The sequence below is a fragment of the Erpetoichthys calabaricus genome, chromosome 18, assembly GCF_900747795.2.
Source record: "Erpetoichthys calabaricus chromosome 18, fErpCal1.3, whole genome shotgun sequence".
Taxonomy (NCBI): domain Eukaryota; kingdom Metazoa; phylum Chordata; class Cladistia; order Polypteriformes; family Polypteridae; genus Erpetoichthys; species Erpetoichthys calabaricus.
In genome coordinates, this window is record NC_041411.2 from 84,222,353 (window position 1) to 84,243,073 (window position 20,721).

Here is a 20,721-nt window from a genome sequence, read left to right on the forward strand (position 1 = left end):
CTTTCGAGTTTCTACAACACTCTGTCACTCGATCAACTTTCTTTTGTTGATTATATCACTGTTTAAACCAACAAAAAGTACGTTTTTCCTTTGCCTCCACTTGGTATTTGCTCAAATTCTTATATTTTCCCCGGTGCTTTTCCCTTTGTCTTTTCACAGAAGGCTATTTATATTGATTTGCATATTCAAAGAGGCGTAATTCTGGGAGGAGTTGGGGCGGGACAGAAGGCGCGTGCACGTGCGTTACTTTTCATGCTGATCGGGATTTATGTAGTGGAAGAACGTGAAAGTCTGCGTACATACAGATTCCTGCATCTGGATTTTTCTGTGCGTACGCACATTCCCGCTTTTGTGCTTACGTCATGTTATAGTGTGAGTTCTACGCACGGCGTTATACATGAGGCCCCTGATGCCTAGGAATGTAACCGTAATGTCAAATGAGAGTCTATACGTTTTAGTTATCCATATTAGAAGGCAAACTAGTTGTAATACATTTCTGAGCCTTCCATTATGTATGCTGGTGTACTGAGATTACCCAAAAGCATCAACAGTATGTATCCCCTCTTATGGTGTGTACAAATACGTAATTTGTGTTTATGTTCATTTCTCCTCATGGAAGCTTCAGCCTTCAAACAAAAACCGAAGGTGTGGCCCTCTCCGCTCTCACAAAGGAGCTGCCATCGGACTTAACACAACTGGTCTTCTGTAAGCTCTGAGACGCTGCAAGCATTGGGGTGTGAAAAAGAGTCGGGATTTCAGAAAGCGTGTAATCCAATTAAGAACGCACCTTTTCTTTTTTTGACTCCTCGAGGGATCTTGTGAATTCAGCCTTTAGGTTTTCTAGCTCAGTATGTTCCCTGAAAAGAAAAGAAAACAGGAGTTTTTGGCAAAATGACCTGCAAACCAAGTCAGCTTGGCTTGTTTTACTCAGCAAAAAAAAAAATCAAAAAGGGAAGGGTAAACTGTAAGTGCAATGATTTAACAAAAGGGGGTCAAGTGAATTGTGAATTTCCCTTTGGGATTAATAAAGTATCTATCTATCTCAATCTGAGTCTGAACCATAACAGGGATACACACCCCCACAGGAAACAAACACGTCAATACTCTTAGTTTCCATTTTGGTTGGACGCACCAAGCATTTTAACAACTTTTACCTTCCACTTTCATCTTCGAGCCGCTCGCGTCTGGCCTTCTCAGACTCCAACTGAGCCGTCAAGCGGCCCTTCTCCTGGCGCAAGACGCTGTTCTGCGAGTCTGTGGAAGCCAACTGGACTTTGAGTCCAACCAGATCTTCTGTGGCGGCGCGCTCCTTCTCCAGGGCTGCGGCAAGTTGGGCCTGAGCATCGGCTACAGAGTTGGAAGTGAAAAACACATCAATGCTTCTATTGCTACACATATTAGACGAAAATATTCTAAGATAAAGAAGTGCAACTGGTTGGGCCTTCAAGTCTTACCGAGCCTATCAGACAGGTTCTTCTCCAGCTTTTCCCAAGATGAAGTCTGCGCTCCAAGTGTTGCCTGAAGGTTTTCAATCTGTCGGAGTAAAGGCCTTGTTGCTGAAGTGACACTTTGACTCAGTTCCTCATTGCGGGTTTCAGCTCCTTGCAGTCTCTAGTCGGGGAAAAATGTGAAAGTTTGTTGAAAGTGAAGTAGCCAGGAGACACTTTAAGGTCCTGTCACACTACACGATTGTTTCCCTGACATTTTGCAGTCACAGACTCCATTTTACATCATCTGGAGGTTTGTAGTTTGACATCCCTAGTCTGTGACACACATTGGGGGGGTCAGAGTCAGACAGGTCTTCAGTCACAGGGGTGACACTAACCATGTGAGAGGTGACAACCAATGAATGCTCACCCACAAGTACAATGCAGTCACCAGTAAACAGGGGACGCATGTCTTTGTTCTGCACCTCACAAAGTGAAGAGGGGCTCGTCTGTCTGACATCTCACGTTTGACAAACCATGACAAGTCATCAAGTCTGACGTCCCCTTTGAGTAGAAGTCATGCGACGTGATGCTGGCTTTAAGCGACTGTGATAATCAGTCGTGGAAGCCATTAATGTATTTTTACTGATGGGTGGGCACTACCTATCAGAGGGTGTCACTTAAAAGGGCACCCACTCAATGGATTAGCAGAAATTTGCTTTTCTGTCTTATTGTCTTGTAGTGTTTAGGTAACGAGACACATTGACGTAGACTTCCATGTTGCTTAAACATCTCGTTAAGGGTCAGTGAGCCGGAGATGGGATTTTAATCCACATTGAATCCCACGAAGAATTTCAAATTGAGGCAAGTCGCAGCATCCCCGCCTGTACTCTGCATTTAAATAGACGTGAATCTGCAACTAGGCAGGCTCTAAAAAACACAGTGCACATCTTCAGAAAACCACCCAACCCTGGGAATTATAGAAATCAGGAGGAATCTCCTACCTGCTGCAATTCCTTAATCTCTTCTCGAAGGAAATCCTCCTTCCTGGCCTGCTGCTGCTCTGCTCTCTGCAGTGCGACTCTTAGGTCTGCGACCTGTTTTGACAGAACAGCAATAAGTTCTGAGAGACGACAACACAAACCTGGGCATCTTAGCAGCTTATTGGTCGATCAACATCAATTTTTACAAATTACATTCCCATCCTCACCTGAAGTCACGAGCTCAGGACAGTGACCAGAAAGTTTATAAAAATACAGCTTGTGTGCAGCAGGGCTTCAACAGGACGGTAAGCTCAGCAACATGAAAGGAACTCGGGAGGAGAACCGCTGCATCTCCTGATCATGATGGCAGATAAAAGAGGGGGCATGACAGAAGAGCTTTGTGCGTTTTGCTTTTATGAAATCCGTTATTTGACTTCTGCTGCCAAGTGTAGCGTGTGTTTTTTTTTTTTGGATGCCTGTGCTGGTGCCTTTCTATGCTCTTGACCTCTGACCCCGGTTTTGGGATACTTGTGACCATTAATAATTACCATTTTTATTTTGTATCTTTTTAGAGCATCTGTACTGGTTCTTGCTTGTTTAGTTGTGCACCCCACCCTAGTATGGCACTGATAGCCATGTTTACAGGGCAATGTGCCAGTCCAGCTCTTCCTTAGAAGAAGGTGATGCTGAGGGGCTGTGTTGCACATGATGCCACCACTGTAGGTGTGTCGGGTCCACAAAAAGGATAAAAAAAAAGTAAGCAAAGGTCAAAAACATGAAGAGAAAGGCAAAGGTATCCAACCTCTGTAAGAAAACTCCATGAAAGGATTTCACAAAGGCAAAGCACACAATGCTGGAGTGAAACCCGTCAGCCAGGCTCCTCCTTTTATATCCCTTGCCATTCCTGTCGGAAGACTGCAGCATAAAAGATACGGACAGGTGGGGCCGAAGACAAGGTGCCAGCAAACGGAGGGTCAGAGGCACAGTCAAGACCCCATTGTGCCAGGTGCTACAATTCTTTTAACTCCCACCTTTTAAAACAAAGAGCTGCTGGGTCACCTGGATGGCGAGTGCTTCCTGCTGCTGTCTGGCTTCTTCCTGGGCCCTTTCCAGAGCGAGGCTCAGCTGCTCCTTGGCTTGAACCTCTCGGCTCAGCGCCGCCTCCTGTGCTTCGCTGTCCTTCGTTGCGTTAGCTCTGTGCAGTTCTGCCAGCTCCCTATTTGTGGGACAAGACTCACATTGGAATAAATCTTTGTTATACTAATGCATTAAACTTACTGACGTATGTGGTTGTTGTTATTTATTTTTTAAACTTTTGAAAAGACCACGGCTGCCCCGGCCCCCCCCCCAAGACACTTGCTTGTAAGAGTTGTCCAGAGCCGCCTGAAGACTGCGGTTGTTCTCCATCAGTTCCTCCAAGTCTGCCTGCAGTCGGTTTACTTCCTTCTCCTGTCTTTCCACCATGCTGTTTAACTTCTTTATATTTTCTCTGTGCTGCTTCTCCACTTCCTCTTTGCACTCCAGAACCTAAAAAGAAGACAATTCAAAAATCCGGATAATAATTTGGTCATTTTTTATTTATTTATTTTTTTTAACTTTCCTGGCCCAAGCTGGAAAACTAAAAAGCACTGCAGTGAATATGTGGATTCCAAATTCTTGGCACGTGTAGGTCAGCTACGATGTTCTGAATGCTTGACTTCCAGCCCAGTCAAAACTCGGCGGTCTAATTACGACAGAGAACCCCTGTGGCATACAGCCAGTATCATTAGATATATCACTAATTCAGGTGGGATGACAGACCCATTAAAGCAAATGTCAATACTAACTTCATTAACAGAAATGATTCACTCCGTTACCAACACTTGAATGATGAATCATTCTGACGCCAAGGTGCTGGGGACTTCAGCCAGGGGAACTTTGGAAGGAGCAAACGTCTATAAGCCTGTCCCATTTGTGGACACAACAAGCTGGCCCTGCTCCTCTGAACAAGAGTTCAGAAATATATTGGTTAAAAGTTTCTTACACAATATGAAGAACAAGCCAGGCGTCTAAGTGAGGCTCTTCATAGGAAAAGCTGCATACAGAACTCAACATCTTGACAACTAAAGAAACTGAACAACTTATTTATAAATCAAGACATTACTATGAACACGGAGAGAAAGCTAATAAGCTTTTAGCTCAACAAATCCACAAGCAAGAAGTTCGCAATTCAATCCCAGTAATCACCAACATGAATGGAGATGAAATCATTGACCATAAAAATATAATGCACACATTTAGAGACTACTACAAAACCTTATATTCTACTAAGTTTAAAGAAGACATACATAATGGATACATTACAGATACCACAAATAGATACTTTTAGTGCTGAGGAACTGCATAAACCTCTGACGCTATCAGAATTACTAGATGCTATAAAGTCACTTCAAGGTGGGAAATCAGCAGGCCCTGATGGCTACCCTGTAGAATTTTATAAGAAATTCTCCACTCAGTTAGCTCCCCTCTTATTGGCAACATTTACAGAAGCTAGAGACAATCAAATTCTACCTCAAACCATTCGTCAAGCATTAGTGTGAATTTCCCATTGGGATTAATAAAGTATCTATCTATCTATCTATCTATCTATCTATCTATCTATCTATCTATCTATCTATCTAATCAACGTCTTTCCTAAACAAAATAAGGACTTGTTACAATATGCATCATACAGACCAATTTCACTTCTGAATAATGATGTTAAGATACTCTCAAAAATTATAGCTAGAAGGATGGAGAAAGTTCTGCCTTCGGTAATATCACAGGATCAACCTGGATTTATTAAAGGCTGACACCTATCTTCCAATCTTCAACGCCTGTTTAATGTAATATATTCACCAGCAAAGTCAAACAACAAGCTTTAAGTATTACTCCTTTGACCATGCTCTCCTTCTCAGGGGTGGGGTTTGATTTGTTTTCAATCCTATTTTTTGTAAAAATTGATCCTTTTGTACGAAATGATTACAATAAAATTAATAAAATATTAAAAAAAAAAAAGTTTCTTACACAATTTCTGCATCAATTAATTGATAATCTCTCTCTAAATCTTTATATATGTATCTATATCTATCTATAAATCTAATATATATATATATATATATATATATATATATATATATATATATATATATATATATATACACATATATATATATAATCCAACGTCTGTCTGTCTGCTTTTCATAAGAGAACTACTTAATGGATTAAGATCCGTTTTTTTTCTATCATGAGTTTCAACATTTTGCGACTTCTCTCATTACGCTAAGTATCACAGTTCGTTTGCGGTACCGATTTATTTGCGTGAATCCAAGAGAGACGCAGTGGACCGATGGGAGGGGGGCGAGGCCATCCTCACTCACGTGCCAGCCTTGGGGTGTCTACCTTACCTCTGCTTAGCTAGCGAACTACTTAACGGATTTAGATTGGGATTTTTTCTATAATTTGGTTGAGCATTCTGGTTGATGTTATGATTTCTCTCTTCACGCTAAGAATCATAGTTCACTTGCAGGAGCGACATATTCGCGCTAATGTGAGATAGAGGCTGCAGGCCGAGGGCAGGGGCAAGCGTGAAGTCAGGAGTGGGGAGCTGGGCAGCGCCCTCCTCACTCACGCACCAGCCTCTGTTTGAGCCGGTCTACCTCTTACCACGTTTGGGAGCATAACTTGACTCCGCATAGCTAGTAATACCCGTTTGCTTTATTGATTTTTATAGTTTGTCCTGTTTCACTACCACACGGGCAGAGCCATGGGGGACGGCTAGTGTTAAATGAATCAAGCCTGATGCTATTGGCTAAACACAATAATCTGCATCCTAAACTAGCAGGGATTCCTACAGCGTTGCTGATGTACAGAAGCTCAAGCAGCGGAGCGTGTGATCCAGTATTTTCGTCCCGTTCTCACCTGCTGCAAATGATTCAGCTCGTCTTCTAAATCCTTCACCTTTTTGCTCTGCTTCAAGATCAGGGTTTCATTTTCCTTTTCTTTTGCTCTCAACTTCTTTATAATATTGGAGTTGTGAAGCTGCTGCTTGGAAAGCTTTTCACCTGCAGAAATAACATTTTCTTGCTAGTTACGGTCTTATTATAAATTATATTCAAATGTTCAAATAGCAAGCATGGTCCGGCTTTACATGCAACATCAAGATCACGATTTATTTTTTTAAGATGGCATGCAGGTGACATCTTCAGCTCATTAATGAACACGTGGCTTTGCCCAGCGTTGTACCAACAACAAACACCATCGGGCTGGAGCGATTTTAAACAAGTCTGTATTGGGTAGACTGTGTCAACACTAAACACACACAGGTCTGTCATTTACACACACATAACACTCGCCATATTGCACAGCATGAGGCCGGGGGATGCCACTTGTGTCCAGGGGTCGACGTCACATAATCAAAGGAAACTGTAACGTCTGTGCTAGAGAATGACGGGCCAGTACCTTCTTCCAGCAGGCCTCTGATCTGTTCTTCCTTCTCTTTGACCATTTCAGTAGTCTCTCTGGAGTTGAGTCTTGTTGACAGGTCTTCTTTAACAACTTTCAGCTCCTAATAAATTTTAAACAAATATGTTACTTTAGGACTCCAAAGTCAAAGCTCAATACCATAAGCTGCATCACAAAATGGTTGACTCACCATTTATACCCCCCCTTTTAGTTAATTTCCAAAGTTTAAAACCAATAAATTTTACTTTTTAGCATACAATGTATAGGAATCAGATAATTAAACTACAGTCTGGGAGTGGAATACAAATCTGCACAATAAAAGGAATGAGGATGACGTCACTTTACAGTGAATATTTAGTGACCAGTGTGGGGGACTGGAGTGGCAGTGGATTGATAAACAAGAATATGTGTGCCAGTTCAGACACAGGGAAATGCGAGTCAAGTTATTGAAAAACAGGCTGGACACATACGTGCACTTGAGTGTCAGTTTATGGGCTCGAATTCCTGTATGTTCCTGCCAGACCAAGGGTTGGCACTGCCCACTAACTCCTTCTCCTCTCTCCCTTCAGACCAGCCGACAAACCCTCACCTTAAAGCCACTTTTGGTTCTCAGAAATCAACCAACATCACTTCCTCTTCCAGTCCTCAAATCCCACCTCCACCAGATGTCATTTCCCATTCCCAGAATTCCACCATCCCATTATGTCACTTCCAGTTTACCAGCTATATATATGGCAGCCATCTTTCATTTTTCTTCAGTTCTGTTTTGAGCTCACGTCTGTAAAGATTTGCCTACCAAACCATTTTTCAAGTGTGTTCTTTTACAGGGGTGAACATTTGGACCAGCCTTGGGGGGCATAGTGCACATGTATGTCGACGTAAACCGCCCGAAAAAAATGAAGTACCAGAGGAAACCCACGCAGGCATGGGAAGAACATGCAAAGTCAAACCCACTGTGCCACCCGCACTCCACAAGATGTCTGGTGGTGCCTCAATAGGGATCATCTGCTGTGTGCCCAGTGTCCTGAACTGTATGCCCCGCTTACCTTCTTCATAGCATCTCGCTCTTTGCAAGCCATTTGTGCCTTCTTCTCTGCATCTGCGATCCTCTGTGTGCACTCCCCTCTCAGAGAGTCAACACTGGAGCCCTCTTCCTTCAGATTTACCAACTCGCTGAATAATCAAAAAAAGATGATGGCGACCAATAAGGAAATACGATTCACCTACACTTCAATATTACACATTCCAAGTTCCAACTAAAGCAGGAAAGGCTCTACCTTCCTAGAGTGCTTAGTGCAAAAAATAAAAACCTTGCATTAAGAAAGAAATCAAGCCATCAGAATGGACAGTGAGTTAGAACAAAGAAGAGGAGTCAAAAATGGTGATCTGTTTGGTGAGGGTTGGCAGCAGCACGTGGCGCCAGGGGAGGGCAGGCTTAACAACTGTCACTGCTGCATTTCCCCACCTTGAGGATGTCAAATTACTCGACTGGTCACAACCCGCTAAGATTGGGGAAAGGATGTACACCCGAAAAACATTAGGAAAATGGTGCAGTCTGACGAGCCTTAAACTAAATGCAATCAAAAGGAGGAGTAAAGTAAGAGACCCTCGACTTACTCTTTGAGGTTGTCACACTCTTCTTCAAGCCTCGCCTTGTCTTTACTTACAGCTAACAGTTGCGCTTCCCGCTTTTCAAGCCTTTCTTTGAGGTCATCGATCACCTGAAAATATTCAGCAACATTAGGACAAGTTAAGAGAGAGTTGTAGGAGTCTGGAACAATCTACTGAGACATGGAGTTGAAACAGAAACCTCGACAACATTTAAGAAGTGTCTGGATATTTGGACAGCTTGGCTATTAGCAAAACAAACGAGCTCGATGGACTGAATGGCCTCTTCTCGTTTGTCAAATTATGTTCAAGTAGTGGAGAACAGCCAAACACGTTCAAGTAAACAGAATGGCTACAAATCCTGAAAGGATACCCCCAGACAACAGTGGTGGGCAGTGTTGGTCCTGGAGAGCCGCAGTGGCTGCTGGTTTTTGTTCCAACCCAGTTTCTTAATGAGAAGTCAATTACTGCTGATGAAGCACTTATTGCTTAAGTGACATTTTGATGCTTCATTTTAGTGGTTTTGCATGTTAAGGTTCCCCACCCTTAATTGCTTATTTCAATCTTAAACAGCTCCATTCGGTATTTTAATGGCACCTTATTAAGAATAAAATGTAAATGACAAAGCAGCCAGCAATTCTCCATCTTGCTTGTTTCCATCTGTGTGTGTTCATCATGCACTGCTTGATTTAATAAAAAACTTAACAGAAAAAATCTGACAGGCTGAAAATGATACGTTTTAGGCTTCAAATGATTACACAATATCTTTGTAAAGGAAACAATCTACGATATCAAAACCTTACATTGGGCAGACTAACAAGCCATAAAATTAAATAAGGTCTGAGACTGGCAAGGATTGGGTTGAAAAGAAAACCTGCAGCCACTGTGGCTCTCCAGGACCGACATTGCCCAACCCTGCCCCAGACAACAGTGGTGCATACAAGACAATCACACCTTGAAGGAGATGGGGGATCACCCCAATAGGACTATTCAGGTCGCATACATGACATTCTCAGCCCCATTTTATCATGCTGGGTTTGAGTCCAAGTACCAGCATATGACCAGCCCACTTTCACTCACGCACACACACACTCATGCACACACACACACACACTCACACAGCTCATAGCAGCCCAACTTGAACGTCTTTAGGACATTGGAGCAAAACCAGTGAGTCCACAGAAAAACCCACAATCGTGCAAACACAACAAAGACAGCTACTAGTAGTGCGATTCCAACACAGGGTGCAGGGACATGGAGCCCCCTCTTTAAATTCATCACAAATGTAACCTGAAAGTTGCATGCACTTGAATTCTTTTTCTAGAAATACAGAATATGATTCTTGCAAGACTCAAGACGCCCCTTAAAAGGCTCAGAGTGTTATTTACTTTCTTCCACTCCTCAGAAAAGGAAATTGAGGACTTCAGTGTGACAGGCTGATCACAGAGGCCACTTTCACAAAACAAGAACAATGGATTGGCATCTGTACCAGTAAGACAGGTCGGTGCCTTTGTTGCATTGTAATCTTAACAAGCACTTTTTTTAGTGCTGAGCAACAATTCAAATTTTTAATCGCAGACAATCACATTGTTATGTGCAAAATTCAATAATGAACTCCAAGGTAGTGTATTGTGTGTATTTGGTTTGCAAACACTTTAAACAAATTTTAACAGCAGTATTCCCTTTACATAGTAGCAGTTAAAATATTTCTTGTAAATCTCAACTTAAACATGAATGTAATCAAATCAAATATAAAACCAAAGCTATTTGCCACTGCCAGGGTGTTAACATTTTATCTCGTTTGTCACCCTCCGAGTCCAGAGCCACGACCACAACACTGGTCACCTTCAGGCACGAGCAACAGCAAGTTAACATTTGTAAATCGGTTTTCTTTTTTATCTGAACAGATGCCAGCAGAAACACTTTCTTGTATCAGGGAGCAGCATAAGCAGTTGTATGTTCAGTAGCAACTCTTTCAGGGCTGAATATTTTTCCCAAAAACGTCTGTTGCTGCCTGTTGTGCCTGCTGTCGGCGCCTGTTTGCAGTTTGCGGCGGCCTGACAGCGAGCAGGATTGCACGGTGGGCTGGCTGCATGGCTGTCTTTGTGAGACACAATACGGTTTGTACCTCCTGTCATCGTAAGCGTCTGTCCTCCCAAGCGAACGTTGCCATTGGTGCATCAGCTACACGAACGTGTTCAGCACCACGATCAGCTGATGCCGGTACCTCACTTTCGTTTGCGATCTCCAGATCACTTGCAACAAAATCGGAGTCTGACAAACCAGAGTCCAAATCAGTGATAACACGAAAAAAAGTCATCCACGGATTATTCTGCTTTGAGCATTCCCTTTGGTGTCTCTCCACGTGCCATTTTAGAAGCCATTTCCTCTCTGCTACTCGTGCACGTGCAAGGAATTGAGTTCAAATCAACAAAGCTTTCCTTCTAGCAAAAGTGTATTGAAAAGTGCTGTAACAAGAACATCACTGATGTCTATCGATCTCTAGTGAGACTGAGGCTTTCAAAATAATAACAACAAAAACTGCATTAATGCACAATAAAATAGTCTGCGTTAATTAATGCATTGGCGCAATAATAACGTGCATTAACTTGTCCAGCCCTGTATTTTTTATTTTTCCTAAAGCTGATGTGACACTCAAGACTGTCCAAGCATGTAAGTCCTGAACAGTTCCAAAAATAGCCACTAGAGGGGGAAATCCCAACCAAAAAAAACCCGGCTAGTACCACAGAGGGCCATGGAGAATCTTTGAAAAATAAAAAATGTATTCTCAACAAAAATGCTCTGAAATAACATGAAGCTCCCTGGAGCACAAAAAGGCAATCCAAGGAGAACAAAGTCCCAATACAGTACACCAAGGCAAGGTTCAAAAACAGAGCACAGTCTCAAAAAATCCAGAACACCCAAAAGGCATAAGTAGAGACCCAAAATACACTCGGTGACCCCCTAGTTCATTTGAAATGAACCACCAGGAGCTGTGGGAAACCCTCATCTTTAGAGGGCTAAAGGGCAGTCCCTGGTGGTGACAGGCCCATGACAAAGGCTACATAGATACACAGAAACTAATAACGATATTAACATTGACAAAAACTCAAAATTGAACAAAGCAGACATGAAACAAGAATTTGCACCCCAGCCTAACAGCACTGCTCCAACATAAATGCCATCGCCAGTCGCTTTACAGGGGCAGTGCTGTCATTTCCAAATGTTAAAGACTGGAGCACCGGCAGGTTAAGGGACTCACTCAGGGTCACACAGTGAACGGGTCCAGTGCCATGATAAACTTCCTTTTGTGGAACAGAAGACACAAATCAGCGTACCTGATGATCAGTTAGTTACACACCCAGTTCATTTATCTACTGCTTTAGGGAAATGTGCCTTCAGAAAGATGGTACTAAATAAATGTGCCCCTTATATCGTAATGTTACACCAAACAGCTGTGGCAAGCTGATGCCTTTTAAGACCCTCAGGTAACTGCAGCTCTAATAGCAACAACAACCAAACAGTTCGCCTTTCGTCATCTTCATAACTACTAGTGAAACACGTGGACTCAGAGTCCTGACATAAAAGGCAAATAAAAACCAAGTTGCAGATAGGAGGCTAGTCACACTTCTCATGGCTTTGTAAACAGTTATTACAAATGGCCAGATCTGGCAACACAATTTTCTCCCTGGGGCACTTGAGCAATGCGTATCCTGAATTTCGTCTCGCATGCCTATGAGCCTTCGTGTTTGTCTGCTGTACAAGTGGTCCACATTGAGGATTACTACTTACTCGTCAATGTACTTCAGGGTCTGGTCGACATTTTCTTTCTCATTTTGCGTCACTTAATCGTCTTCTGTGATGTGCTTAATGGTCAGCAGATGCCGCAGCTCTTCCTTTTCATTCTTACTATTATGCTGAATAATCACGTAAATGGCCTTCTCCTTCACTCTCAGCAGATGTTGCTGCTGTTCTTTGTCTTTCTACCATGTCAATTACTATGCCGTAAGAAATACACAACCACAGAGGACTTTGCCAAGAGAGGTTGCTTCGATCTAATTCTCTTTTTACCAGGCTTATTTTAACTTCACCTGTTTGTTGTCTGGTACAAATCTTGTAATCGATATTTAATCCACTTCCTATTATCCAAATGACTTAAAATTTTGCACACTTACTCACTTCCGATGACAATACATGAATCAATAATCAGTTTCACTAATTGATCAGTTAATCCATGTTAATTAAGAAATGAAATTTTCATATGGAGAATAGTTCAAGATTTCACCAATAGATGGCGCTAGTAATGGATAGAAATGTTAAAGGAAGTGTTAAAATATTGATTACAAAATAATACTAAAACAAACCCAAGACTACAAAGTTGAAAATTATATATATATATATATATATATATATATACATACACACACTTTTTAAAAACCACGCTTACATTAAGTTAAAAAGTGTACTAAAAAGTAAAAAATAAGTCTCTCATACATCACTCGTAAAATAAAAGCGTGGGCGCATTTCATCAATCAACATTCAAAAAACACTTCTTAAAATCTCAGCAAAAGCACCCACGCTTTTATTTTACGAGTGATGTATGAAAGACTTACTTTTTACTTTTTAGTACACTTTTTAACTTAATGTAAGCGTGGTTTTTAAAAAGTATTTTTTTATATTTATATATATATTATTGAATTTCCAGAAAATATCAGGTCATAAGCTTTCAGTTAAGACCAACATCAAAGTTCTGGCCTGAGTAGTTTGCAAATAAGCGCGTTACAGAATGACAGACCTTAGCATTTGATTATATAGGATTAATGGTGCTGTCATTCTCAATGTGACACAAGCTGGAAAAAGCTCATACAGCGCTGTGAAAAAGTATTTGCCCTCTTCTCAATAGCCTCTGTTTTTGCATATTTATCATAATGAATGGCTACAAAACTTTTGACAGTAAAACAGCAAATGTTTTGAAGCTGCACTTTATTAAGTTTATACATGTGGTGACGGGCTGTCGGGTCCCATGCCCGGCCGGGACGCCCCTGCTGCATATGTTCCGGGGTAGCAACCATGGGCAACTCAATACCTCCCCCGGGACGCTTGGCGGCATCCTCCCTGCCCGATGGTGATTCCCCAACCTCCTGCAGGGCTCCATGGGAGATGGAGTCCTCCACAGCCTGGTTGGGAGCTGGGGTGGCCGCTAGGGGTTGCTGCCTGGATTCCACAGCCCGGCTGGACAAATCTTCAGCCCCACCCAGAAGTGCAATTGGGAGCAGGTGGTCAAGCACCTGGAACACTTTCGGGTTGGCTATAAAAGGGGCCAGCCACCACCACTCAGTAGCCAGAGTCGAGAGGAGAGGACGAAGCGTTAAGGGAGGAGTGGTGGTGCCAGAAGGGCGTGTTTTGGTTTACTTGTGCTTATTGTGGGACTGTGTATTGCCTGTGGGGTTCACAGACGTGATGTGACATAAGAAAAATAAAAAGTCTTGTGTTTATTTTATACGTGCCTCCGTGTCAGTCTGTGTTGGGTCGGTGCCAATATAGCGCCTTTGTTACAATGTGAAGAACTCGATTACCTTTCAGAAGTAACAGGGGCTACTAAGGAGGTGCTTAGAGAGAGAAGTGCTGCTTAGATTAAATAAAGTGAAATCTAAAAAATGACCAATTACCCCTGATAACTTAAAGAACTTACTGAGTACATATATAAAACCTTGGCATATATAACAAAGTATAAGACTGGAGGCGAGTGAATATTAGCCCATTGTATAAAAAGGTGATCAGGCTGATCCAAGTAACTACAGGCCAGTAAGCTAAATGTACATCAAAGTAAATTAATGGAAGGAATTACTAAGTAAAAGATGGAGCAGCAAACGTCTAGAACAGGAATGCTAGTGAACATGAACAGGAGTTCAGATGAGGAGGGTCGTGGAATCCTATGAGCAAGCAACAAAAGCATTTGATCAGAGAGGAGTATATGAAAGTATTCATCTTGATTTTCTGTAGGTTTTTGATTAGGGTGTTAGGTTTTATAACACAATGTGTGAAGTACAAGTCAAGGGTCTCCATATTACAAAAACGACATAGCAGCACTAGCAGAAGTCCAGACCAAGAGTGACTGGGCTGATTAGACTGACAGACTGACTCTTTTCAATTTAAGCATACGAAGATAAAGAGGAAACATGATTAAAGCGTTTAAAAATAAGAAAAGAATGAGGAGAGTGGATCTCAGATTTCACATTAAAATAAATTTTTACAGCAGGAACAAAGGGACACAATCGCCCACATTCTAAATGAACATTACCTTCTGCAGATCCGGTTTCTCACTGGTGGAAGACGCCAGACTCTCTGATAACACCAGATGGCGCTCAGGTGCCCCCGTGTCCTCCGATGGTGCGTATACTAGCTGGCAGGACTCTGCCTCTTGGGATTCCAGCAGTTCTTCAGGCTGGTCAGAGTTGACAGGAGTTGCGCTCCGACCACTCTCTTCCATTTCATTTTCATCCATTGTCTTGTCTTTTGCAGAGTCATTCAGCTCCTCCTGATGCTTTTCTTCCTCTAGAGGTAAGGTTGAGCCGGCAGTTGCCAGAGAGCCATTAGTGACAGAAGCCAAGGTGCAGGCGCGGCCCGACATTTCATCGTCAGAGTTGATTTCACTGACGCTCCGGCTGTCCATAGACTGCACGCTGAACGAGTCAATCCGCTCAAAAGCATCCGATGAGCTACAGCTTTCTGTGAGCTTCTGGTAGTCCTCTAAACGCTGGAAGTCAGGGCAGGCTGAAGCTGACAAAAGCTGAAAGGAAGTCTGCATCAGGTGCAAACTGGCTTTGGAGTCTGTGGCCTCCTGTCTGGAGCTGGCCGAGCTCTCACTCAAGACACTTTCATGATCCAGGACCTCAATGTCACTAGTGGTTGACGTCCCCGAAGAGAAATTGCTCACTGGAGGTGAAGGCGTATTGCTTTGCCGGTCTTCCGATTTGGGATCCTTGGAGTCCAGCGCCATGTATTTAGACGTGTTTGTTAGAGGTTTAGAAGGGCTGTCGGGCGGACTGGTGGCAGATCCAGTGCTGCCATCGCTCTTGACGGCAGGCACAGCAGGAGTACTGGTTGTACTTCCATCAGGCACTTCACTTTCAGATGTGGGCTCAGTAGAGATGACAGCAGTGTATGCAGCTTGCTCCGTGTTGGTGTCTTTTAAAGTGCGGTGGAGCAGGGAGTTCTCAAGGCTAACATTGGGCTCCTCTTTTGAGGATGTGGACAGTGTAGTTTTGTTTGTCTTATTGTTTATGGGCTGAGCTGCAGAATTATCTTTAACCTTTAAATGCACGCTCTTTGACTGCGAAACACTAAGGGGCTTAGGGGCCACCGAGTGTAACTGGTCTTCTTTTTGTTTCAAACCGTCAGACTTCGTAGGGGCCACAGAAACCACTTGGCTCTTTCGCAAGCCTTGAAGTTCAGAAGGAGGTAAAAATGCACTAAAAAAACTTTCGCTTTCATCCACAATCATCCGCGTGACTGGCGTAGTGATTGCATCATTGGATCCAGTGCCAGGCGGAATAAAGTCTTCTGTGGACGTCCACTGAGCGATGGCCCAGCCACCACCTCCACTGGTCAAAATGGACTTCCCAGGCAAATCTGTTAACAAAAAAATGAAAATACATTTTAGTAACTATTAAAGAGAAAAATGACAGAGATATTACCAAAATATAAAACATCAGATGCATGTGGTGTGGCACACTCATATCCTGGACGTCAGGTCCTGAGGGTATTTCTACACGTCTCTGCTTTTGTTTATGCCTGTTCTCTAGGTGTGTGCTGCGCTATATTTGCATAACTTTCATTCTTTTTGTTGGGTATTTATTAGGGTATCATTGTTTTTCCCTCATCTTTTGTTTGTCTGTTGCTGATGGGGTCTTGATCCCCTGTGATAACATCCACTGTCCTGGCATTACAGCAGCTGATACAGTTGCACACCGAGTTACCTGCACATGCCACTCACTCTATGACCAGATTGGCACCATTTGATGTAAGAATGAGTTTCACAAACAGAGCTTGTCTGAGTTTAATTAAAAAGAAATGATATCAGCAAAACAATACGCTTCTGAGCAAATAAATTTAAGAATTTGAAAATGTCCATCCACTTACTGACTTACTGTCTGTTTAGCCCAATTTCCATTTGAAGCACTCTAACCCTAATTGTGTAAAGAACGCGTGACACAAACATGGCAAAAAAAAAAGGTCCTAAAAGTCCCACAAAGCAGGCCAGGACTTTCACCAGCCTGTCCAGGTGTAGCCTTACTACTTAGCAGCCAGTCCCCCAAGCTCAACTGGCAGGCCTGCAAAGGCCTAAAAACGGGGAGATGGCTTTAAAAGTAAAACAAACAAAAAAACATTCAAAGTGTATATAAGTGAAAATGCCCTTCAAGGGAGAGGAACCGTAAAATCTCTGGTACCCAAAAGGGTGTCTGCCCACCCACCCAATGAAAAACATTAAAACCTTTTAGCTTATTTTGGCATTTTGTTGCCCTCCCTAAATATCTTCTGTCTACAGTCCATCGCCATCTGGAATGAACCACGTGTCTCAAGCTACATGACGACCTATTGGTAATTCTCTTACATTAGATAGATAGACAGATACTTTATTAATCCCATTAAGCTACTTTTTTTGGTTATTATTTATCAGCTATTTTATAATTCTATTATGATGCATATTATTGCATTCATTTAACATAATGATTGTTATTTATATTTATAAATTCATATTATTAGTATTATCCTTTTATAATTAACCAACTAAGCACTTCACTACATATTGTACTGTAAGCATAGTTTGTATGTGACAAATAAAATTGGACTTGACTTAGGTACTGAGACGTGCTACCAAGTCAATGCAGATGACTGAAAATGCAGAGACATGCCTGGTGGTCAACTATTTGAGGTGGGCTCACGTCCCTCTTCCTCCTCTCAGATCACTATATAGGCTTACTGTAGCAGCACATATGAAGTTCAAATCATTGATGCCTGCCTACTGAGAAGTTAATGGGTCATCACATAGACGTAAGGAGACACCTTGCTTGGTCTTGTGCTCCTTCTCGAACACTCAGGTCTGCTGATGCCACCCTCAGTCCAGACTCTCTTGCTGTGGAGTTCCTAGCGGGTGGAATGAGCTGCCCGCCTCTATTTGAACTTCTGACTTCCTCAATGTGTTTAAGAAGCGTTTGAAGAGACTTTTGTTTGGTGGATTTCTGTATCGCTGATATAAGTTGTTAGGTTCTTCTAAGTAATGACGTGTAACTTGTTCTGACCCCTTTACTTGTGATGATCAAGTCTGTCACCTTGTCTTGTGACACTTGTTACTAAACAGTCCCCCAGACTGATGTTTATTCGATGACGTTGACTTGCTTTTAAGTTACTTTGGACAAAAGTGTCTGCTAAGCAAATAACTGTAATGTATGAATGCCCAAGTATAATGCCAGTCATAAATACAGAAGAAAGACGGCCTTGACTGTCCTTGCATGAAGAAGTCTACATGATGGCATTTTCAGATGACATGTTTTGTGGCCCTGGCCACCAAAATTAGATACCTGTGGGCTAAGATACTGATGGCTCTTGCATTAAACTGGTCACCCTGGGTCATTTACATGGAAGGTCGTGTGACCCTGTCATGGTGGTACAGGGGCTGCACGTGACGTCTGGCAATCCTATGAGCCAGAAAGGGTGGGCGTGGACCTGAGGGCCCCTGTTATGATGCAGGTTTTGCAAGATTCGCAGAATTACGTCGTTAAGTTCCTTATGTATGACTGAGCTGTTTATTTAGTAAACACCGTTCACCATTAACAAGCGACAGACGACACCACATAGGTAAGGCAGAACAAAAAATCAGCCGAGGACGAATTTATCCGGTGACTGACAACGCGTTCGTTCAGCTGCACGCAATTTCCCCCGGAAACTACAGGGGGCCGTCACAGTGCTCACCTGCATAAGCTGAAGGGGCGACATCCCCCCACTGATCCTCCTCTTTGATGTCCAAAACTCTGTCGATGGACTTCTGGGCTGTGCTCAAAGCCTGCTTCGCAAAGCTTGACAGCTGAGAGGCGTTAAACCAGCTCATCCTGGCCTGCGCGTAAGCCAGCGGCGACTCTCGACCAGGCCTCAGTATCGTATGGGAGACGACTGCTTCATGGTCCCCAAAACACTCCGTCAACAACGCGTATCGCTACATTGCACACGGTAATGCGAACTACCGAAAATTCGGTTCGCTACCGGGGAGGCAATCCCGTCTTGTTTTGACGCAAATTAGCAAGTACTTCCGTTCCACGTAGCAATGCAATGTGAGCTTAGAGGAGGCGGTGCTCGGGCCAACTACTTCCTGCTCTCGGAAGATCTATCAAAATAAAAGTGTCAGCAGCCCATTCTGGCTAGTTCTGCTGAGTTAGACTATGGTGAAAGCTTGTATTCTTAATAAATCTGTGTAGTTATTTAAAAGTAGGCGGAGTCCTGTTCTGTTTATTGTTGCCTGCTGGTGACGCCACGCAAGTGTCCGGCTTGACTCGCGGAACTTGGAGGTCGTTAAACCCTTCCAACAGCTTCGGATCTGTTTAGTGCCTTTCATACCTATATTCCGTTTTATCCTTATATTTGCAGTACTATCATATAGTGCTGTCTGTCTATCAGTTTATTCATCTTTCCCTTATATAGTGCAATGGTCTAACTACAGTATATATCTATTTAATAGTGCTTTTTAGCTGTCTTATATATAGTGCCTTTCATGTTTATCTATAATATAACGTGACCCTGTGTTCGGATTCAGCGGATTGGAAAATGGATGGATGGATGGATAATGTTTTTATCTATCTAATTCTAATATATGTTATTATTATATAGTGAATTTAATTCTGTCTAACTAAAATGAAGAACAAAAATGTTGATTGAAAAGAAATTGCTTCAAGTCAAGAAACAAGAGATGGAGCAAAAACCTACAGCTGTTGCAGTCCTGGGCCAAAATTCAGTTGTCCTGCACTAAACATACCAGAATAACCTTTAACAGCGACGCTTACCGTGGAACTTCAATAAGGAAAATGTGTTTTCTATCGATTCCCTTATCTTCTAATAAAAAAATGAGATCAGTTTTTCAAAGTAATATTTTAACCAGTCCATCCATTATGAACAGTCTCAATGGGAGAATTTTATTGCAGATTTTGCCTGGAAAAAAGTATGGACCCTAATAGTCCCTAAATATCTAATTATAATCAAAGTCAGAGAAACTGGACCTGTTCCCACACTCCAGTGTTTTGGACAGATTAGCCCAGGTTTGTCAAAGGGAAGTTTACTGAAGATTTCTGTTTGCTGTTTACAGAACCGCGGAGAGGACACGACTTGCTGTTCATGCACACGATTTATAATTTATGTTTTACTTAAAGCGCTCCCTCGATTTAGTTGATTCTTGCGCACTCTGTTTACATCCAGCGACAGCCAGGCAGTCTTACTGCGCTTTGCCACTCATCAGCCATAAAGTGAAAAACCTCTTCGTCGGTAAAGTCCCTTAAGCCTGGGAATCCCTCGAAGCTGCCGTTCGCTCAGATATGTCCCGTAAGGCAAGAGCAGTGCGACCATAACTCGTTCCCAGATCACAAGGTAGCCTTATCCCACAACAGGACCTTACCCATTAGGCTGTCCGAATACAAGCCGGGCTACGCAGAGCGCAGGCGTACGCATTTCCTAACTCAAGGGAACGTCTTATTTCTTTTGTTATTTCTTTCTTTTTTGTGTGCCCTGTTCAATTACAAAATTGTTTAAATACGAAAATTATATTTTGCTATATCGTTGTGTATATGTTTTGTTGTATTATGTATTTTATATATGCATTGTAATTTTGCAATTCAAAAATAAACTAAAATATTAAAAAAAAACTAACTTGGGGTATGCAACGTGCCCACGAATAGCAGATCGTTGCCACGATTTTTCTTACTACCCGTCCTCTTGGTTTTCGAAAGAAATCCTTCTGGATTTTTATAAGTTTAAATGATGTAATGAGAAAAAATATTATGTAATTAATCTTATTATATTGGCAAAATTTCACATTCATAAATGTAATGTTATTAATCAGAAACCTTTTGTTTCTTATATTCCAAAATTAAGTTTCCACAATAAAGTTGAATTGCATATTAAGTTTGAAGTTTGAAAAAACGAATAGTATTTGTAAAGTTTTTAATGTTTTCCTGTAA

General features: G+C 42.2%; 1 protein-coding gene across 2 annotated transcripts in view; it reads right to left on the reverse strand.

Annotated features, from left to right (window-relative positions):
- The window catches only part of tmf1 (TATA element modulatory factor 1), a 31,045-nt gene extending 12,210 nt beyond the window's left edge, over positions 1 to 18,835 (reverse strand). Inside the window, exons 1-12 of one of the 2 annotated variants that reach the window (XM_051921043.1) lie at positions 18,473 to 18,835; positions 14,802 to 16,132; positions 8,510 to 8,613; positions 7,939 to 8,065; positions 6,890 to 6,995; positions 6,350 to 6,492; positions 3,767 to 3,937; positions 3,470 to 3,622; positions 2,432 to 2,524; positions 1,455 to 1,611; positions 1,155 to 1,347; positions 788 to 857 (exon numbers count right to left, since the gene is read on the reverse strand). In XM_051921043.1, the coding sequence (XP_051777003.1) occupies positions 788 to 857; positions 1,155 to 1,347; positions 1,455 to 1,611; positions 2,432 to 2,524; positions 3,470 to 3,622; positions 3,767 to 3,937; positions 6,350 to 6,492; positions 6,890 to 6,995; positions 7,939 to 8,065; positions 8,510 to 8,613; positions 14,802 to 16,132; positions 18,473 to 18,608 (2,784 nt within the window). In that variant the 5' untranslated portion in view covers positions 18,609 to 18,835. Of the gene's footprint in view, positions 1 to 787; positions 858 to 1,154; positions 1,348 to 1,454; positions 1,612 to 2,431; positions 2,525 to 3,469; positions 3,627 to 3,766; positions 3,938 to 6,349; positions 6,493 to 6,889; positions 6,996 to 7,938; positions 8,066 to 8,509; positions 8,614 to 14,801; positions 16,133 to 18,472 lie in introns of both variants that reach the window. The other variant, XM_051921044.1, reaches the window with a different exon arrangement.
- Between the last annotated feature and the right edge of the window lie 1,886 nt (positions 18,836 to 20,721).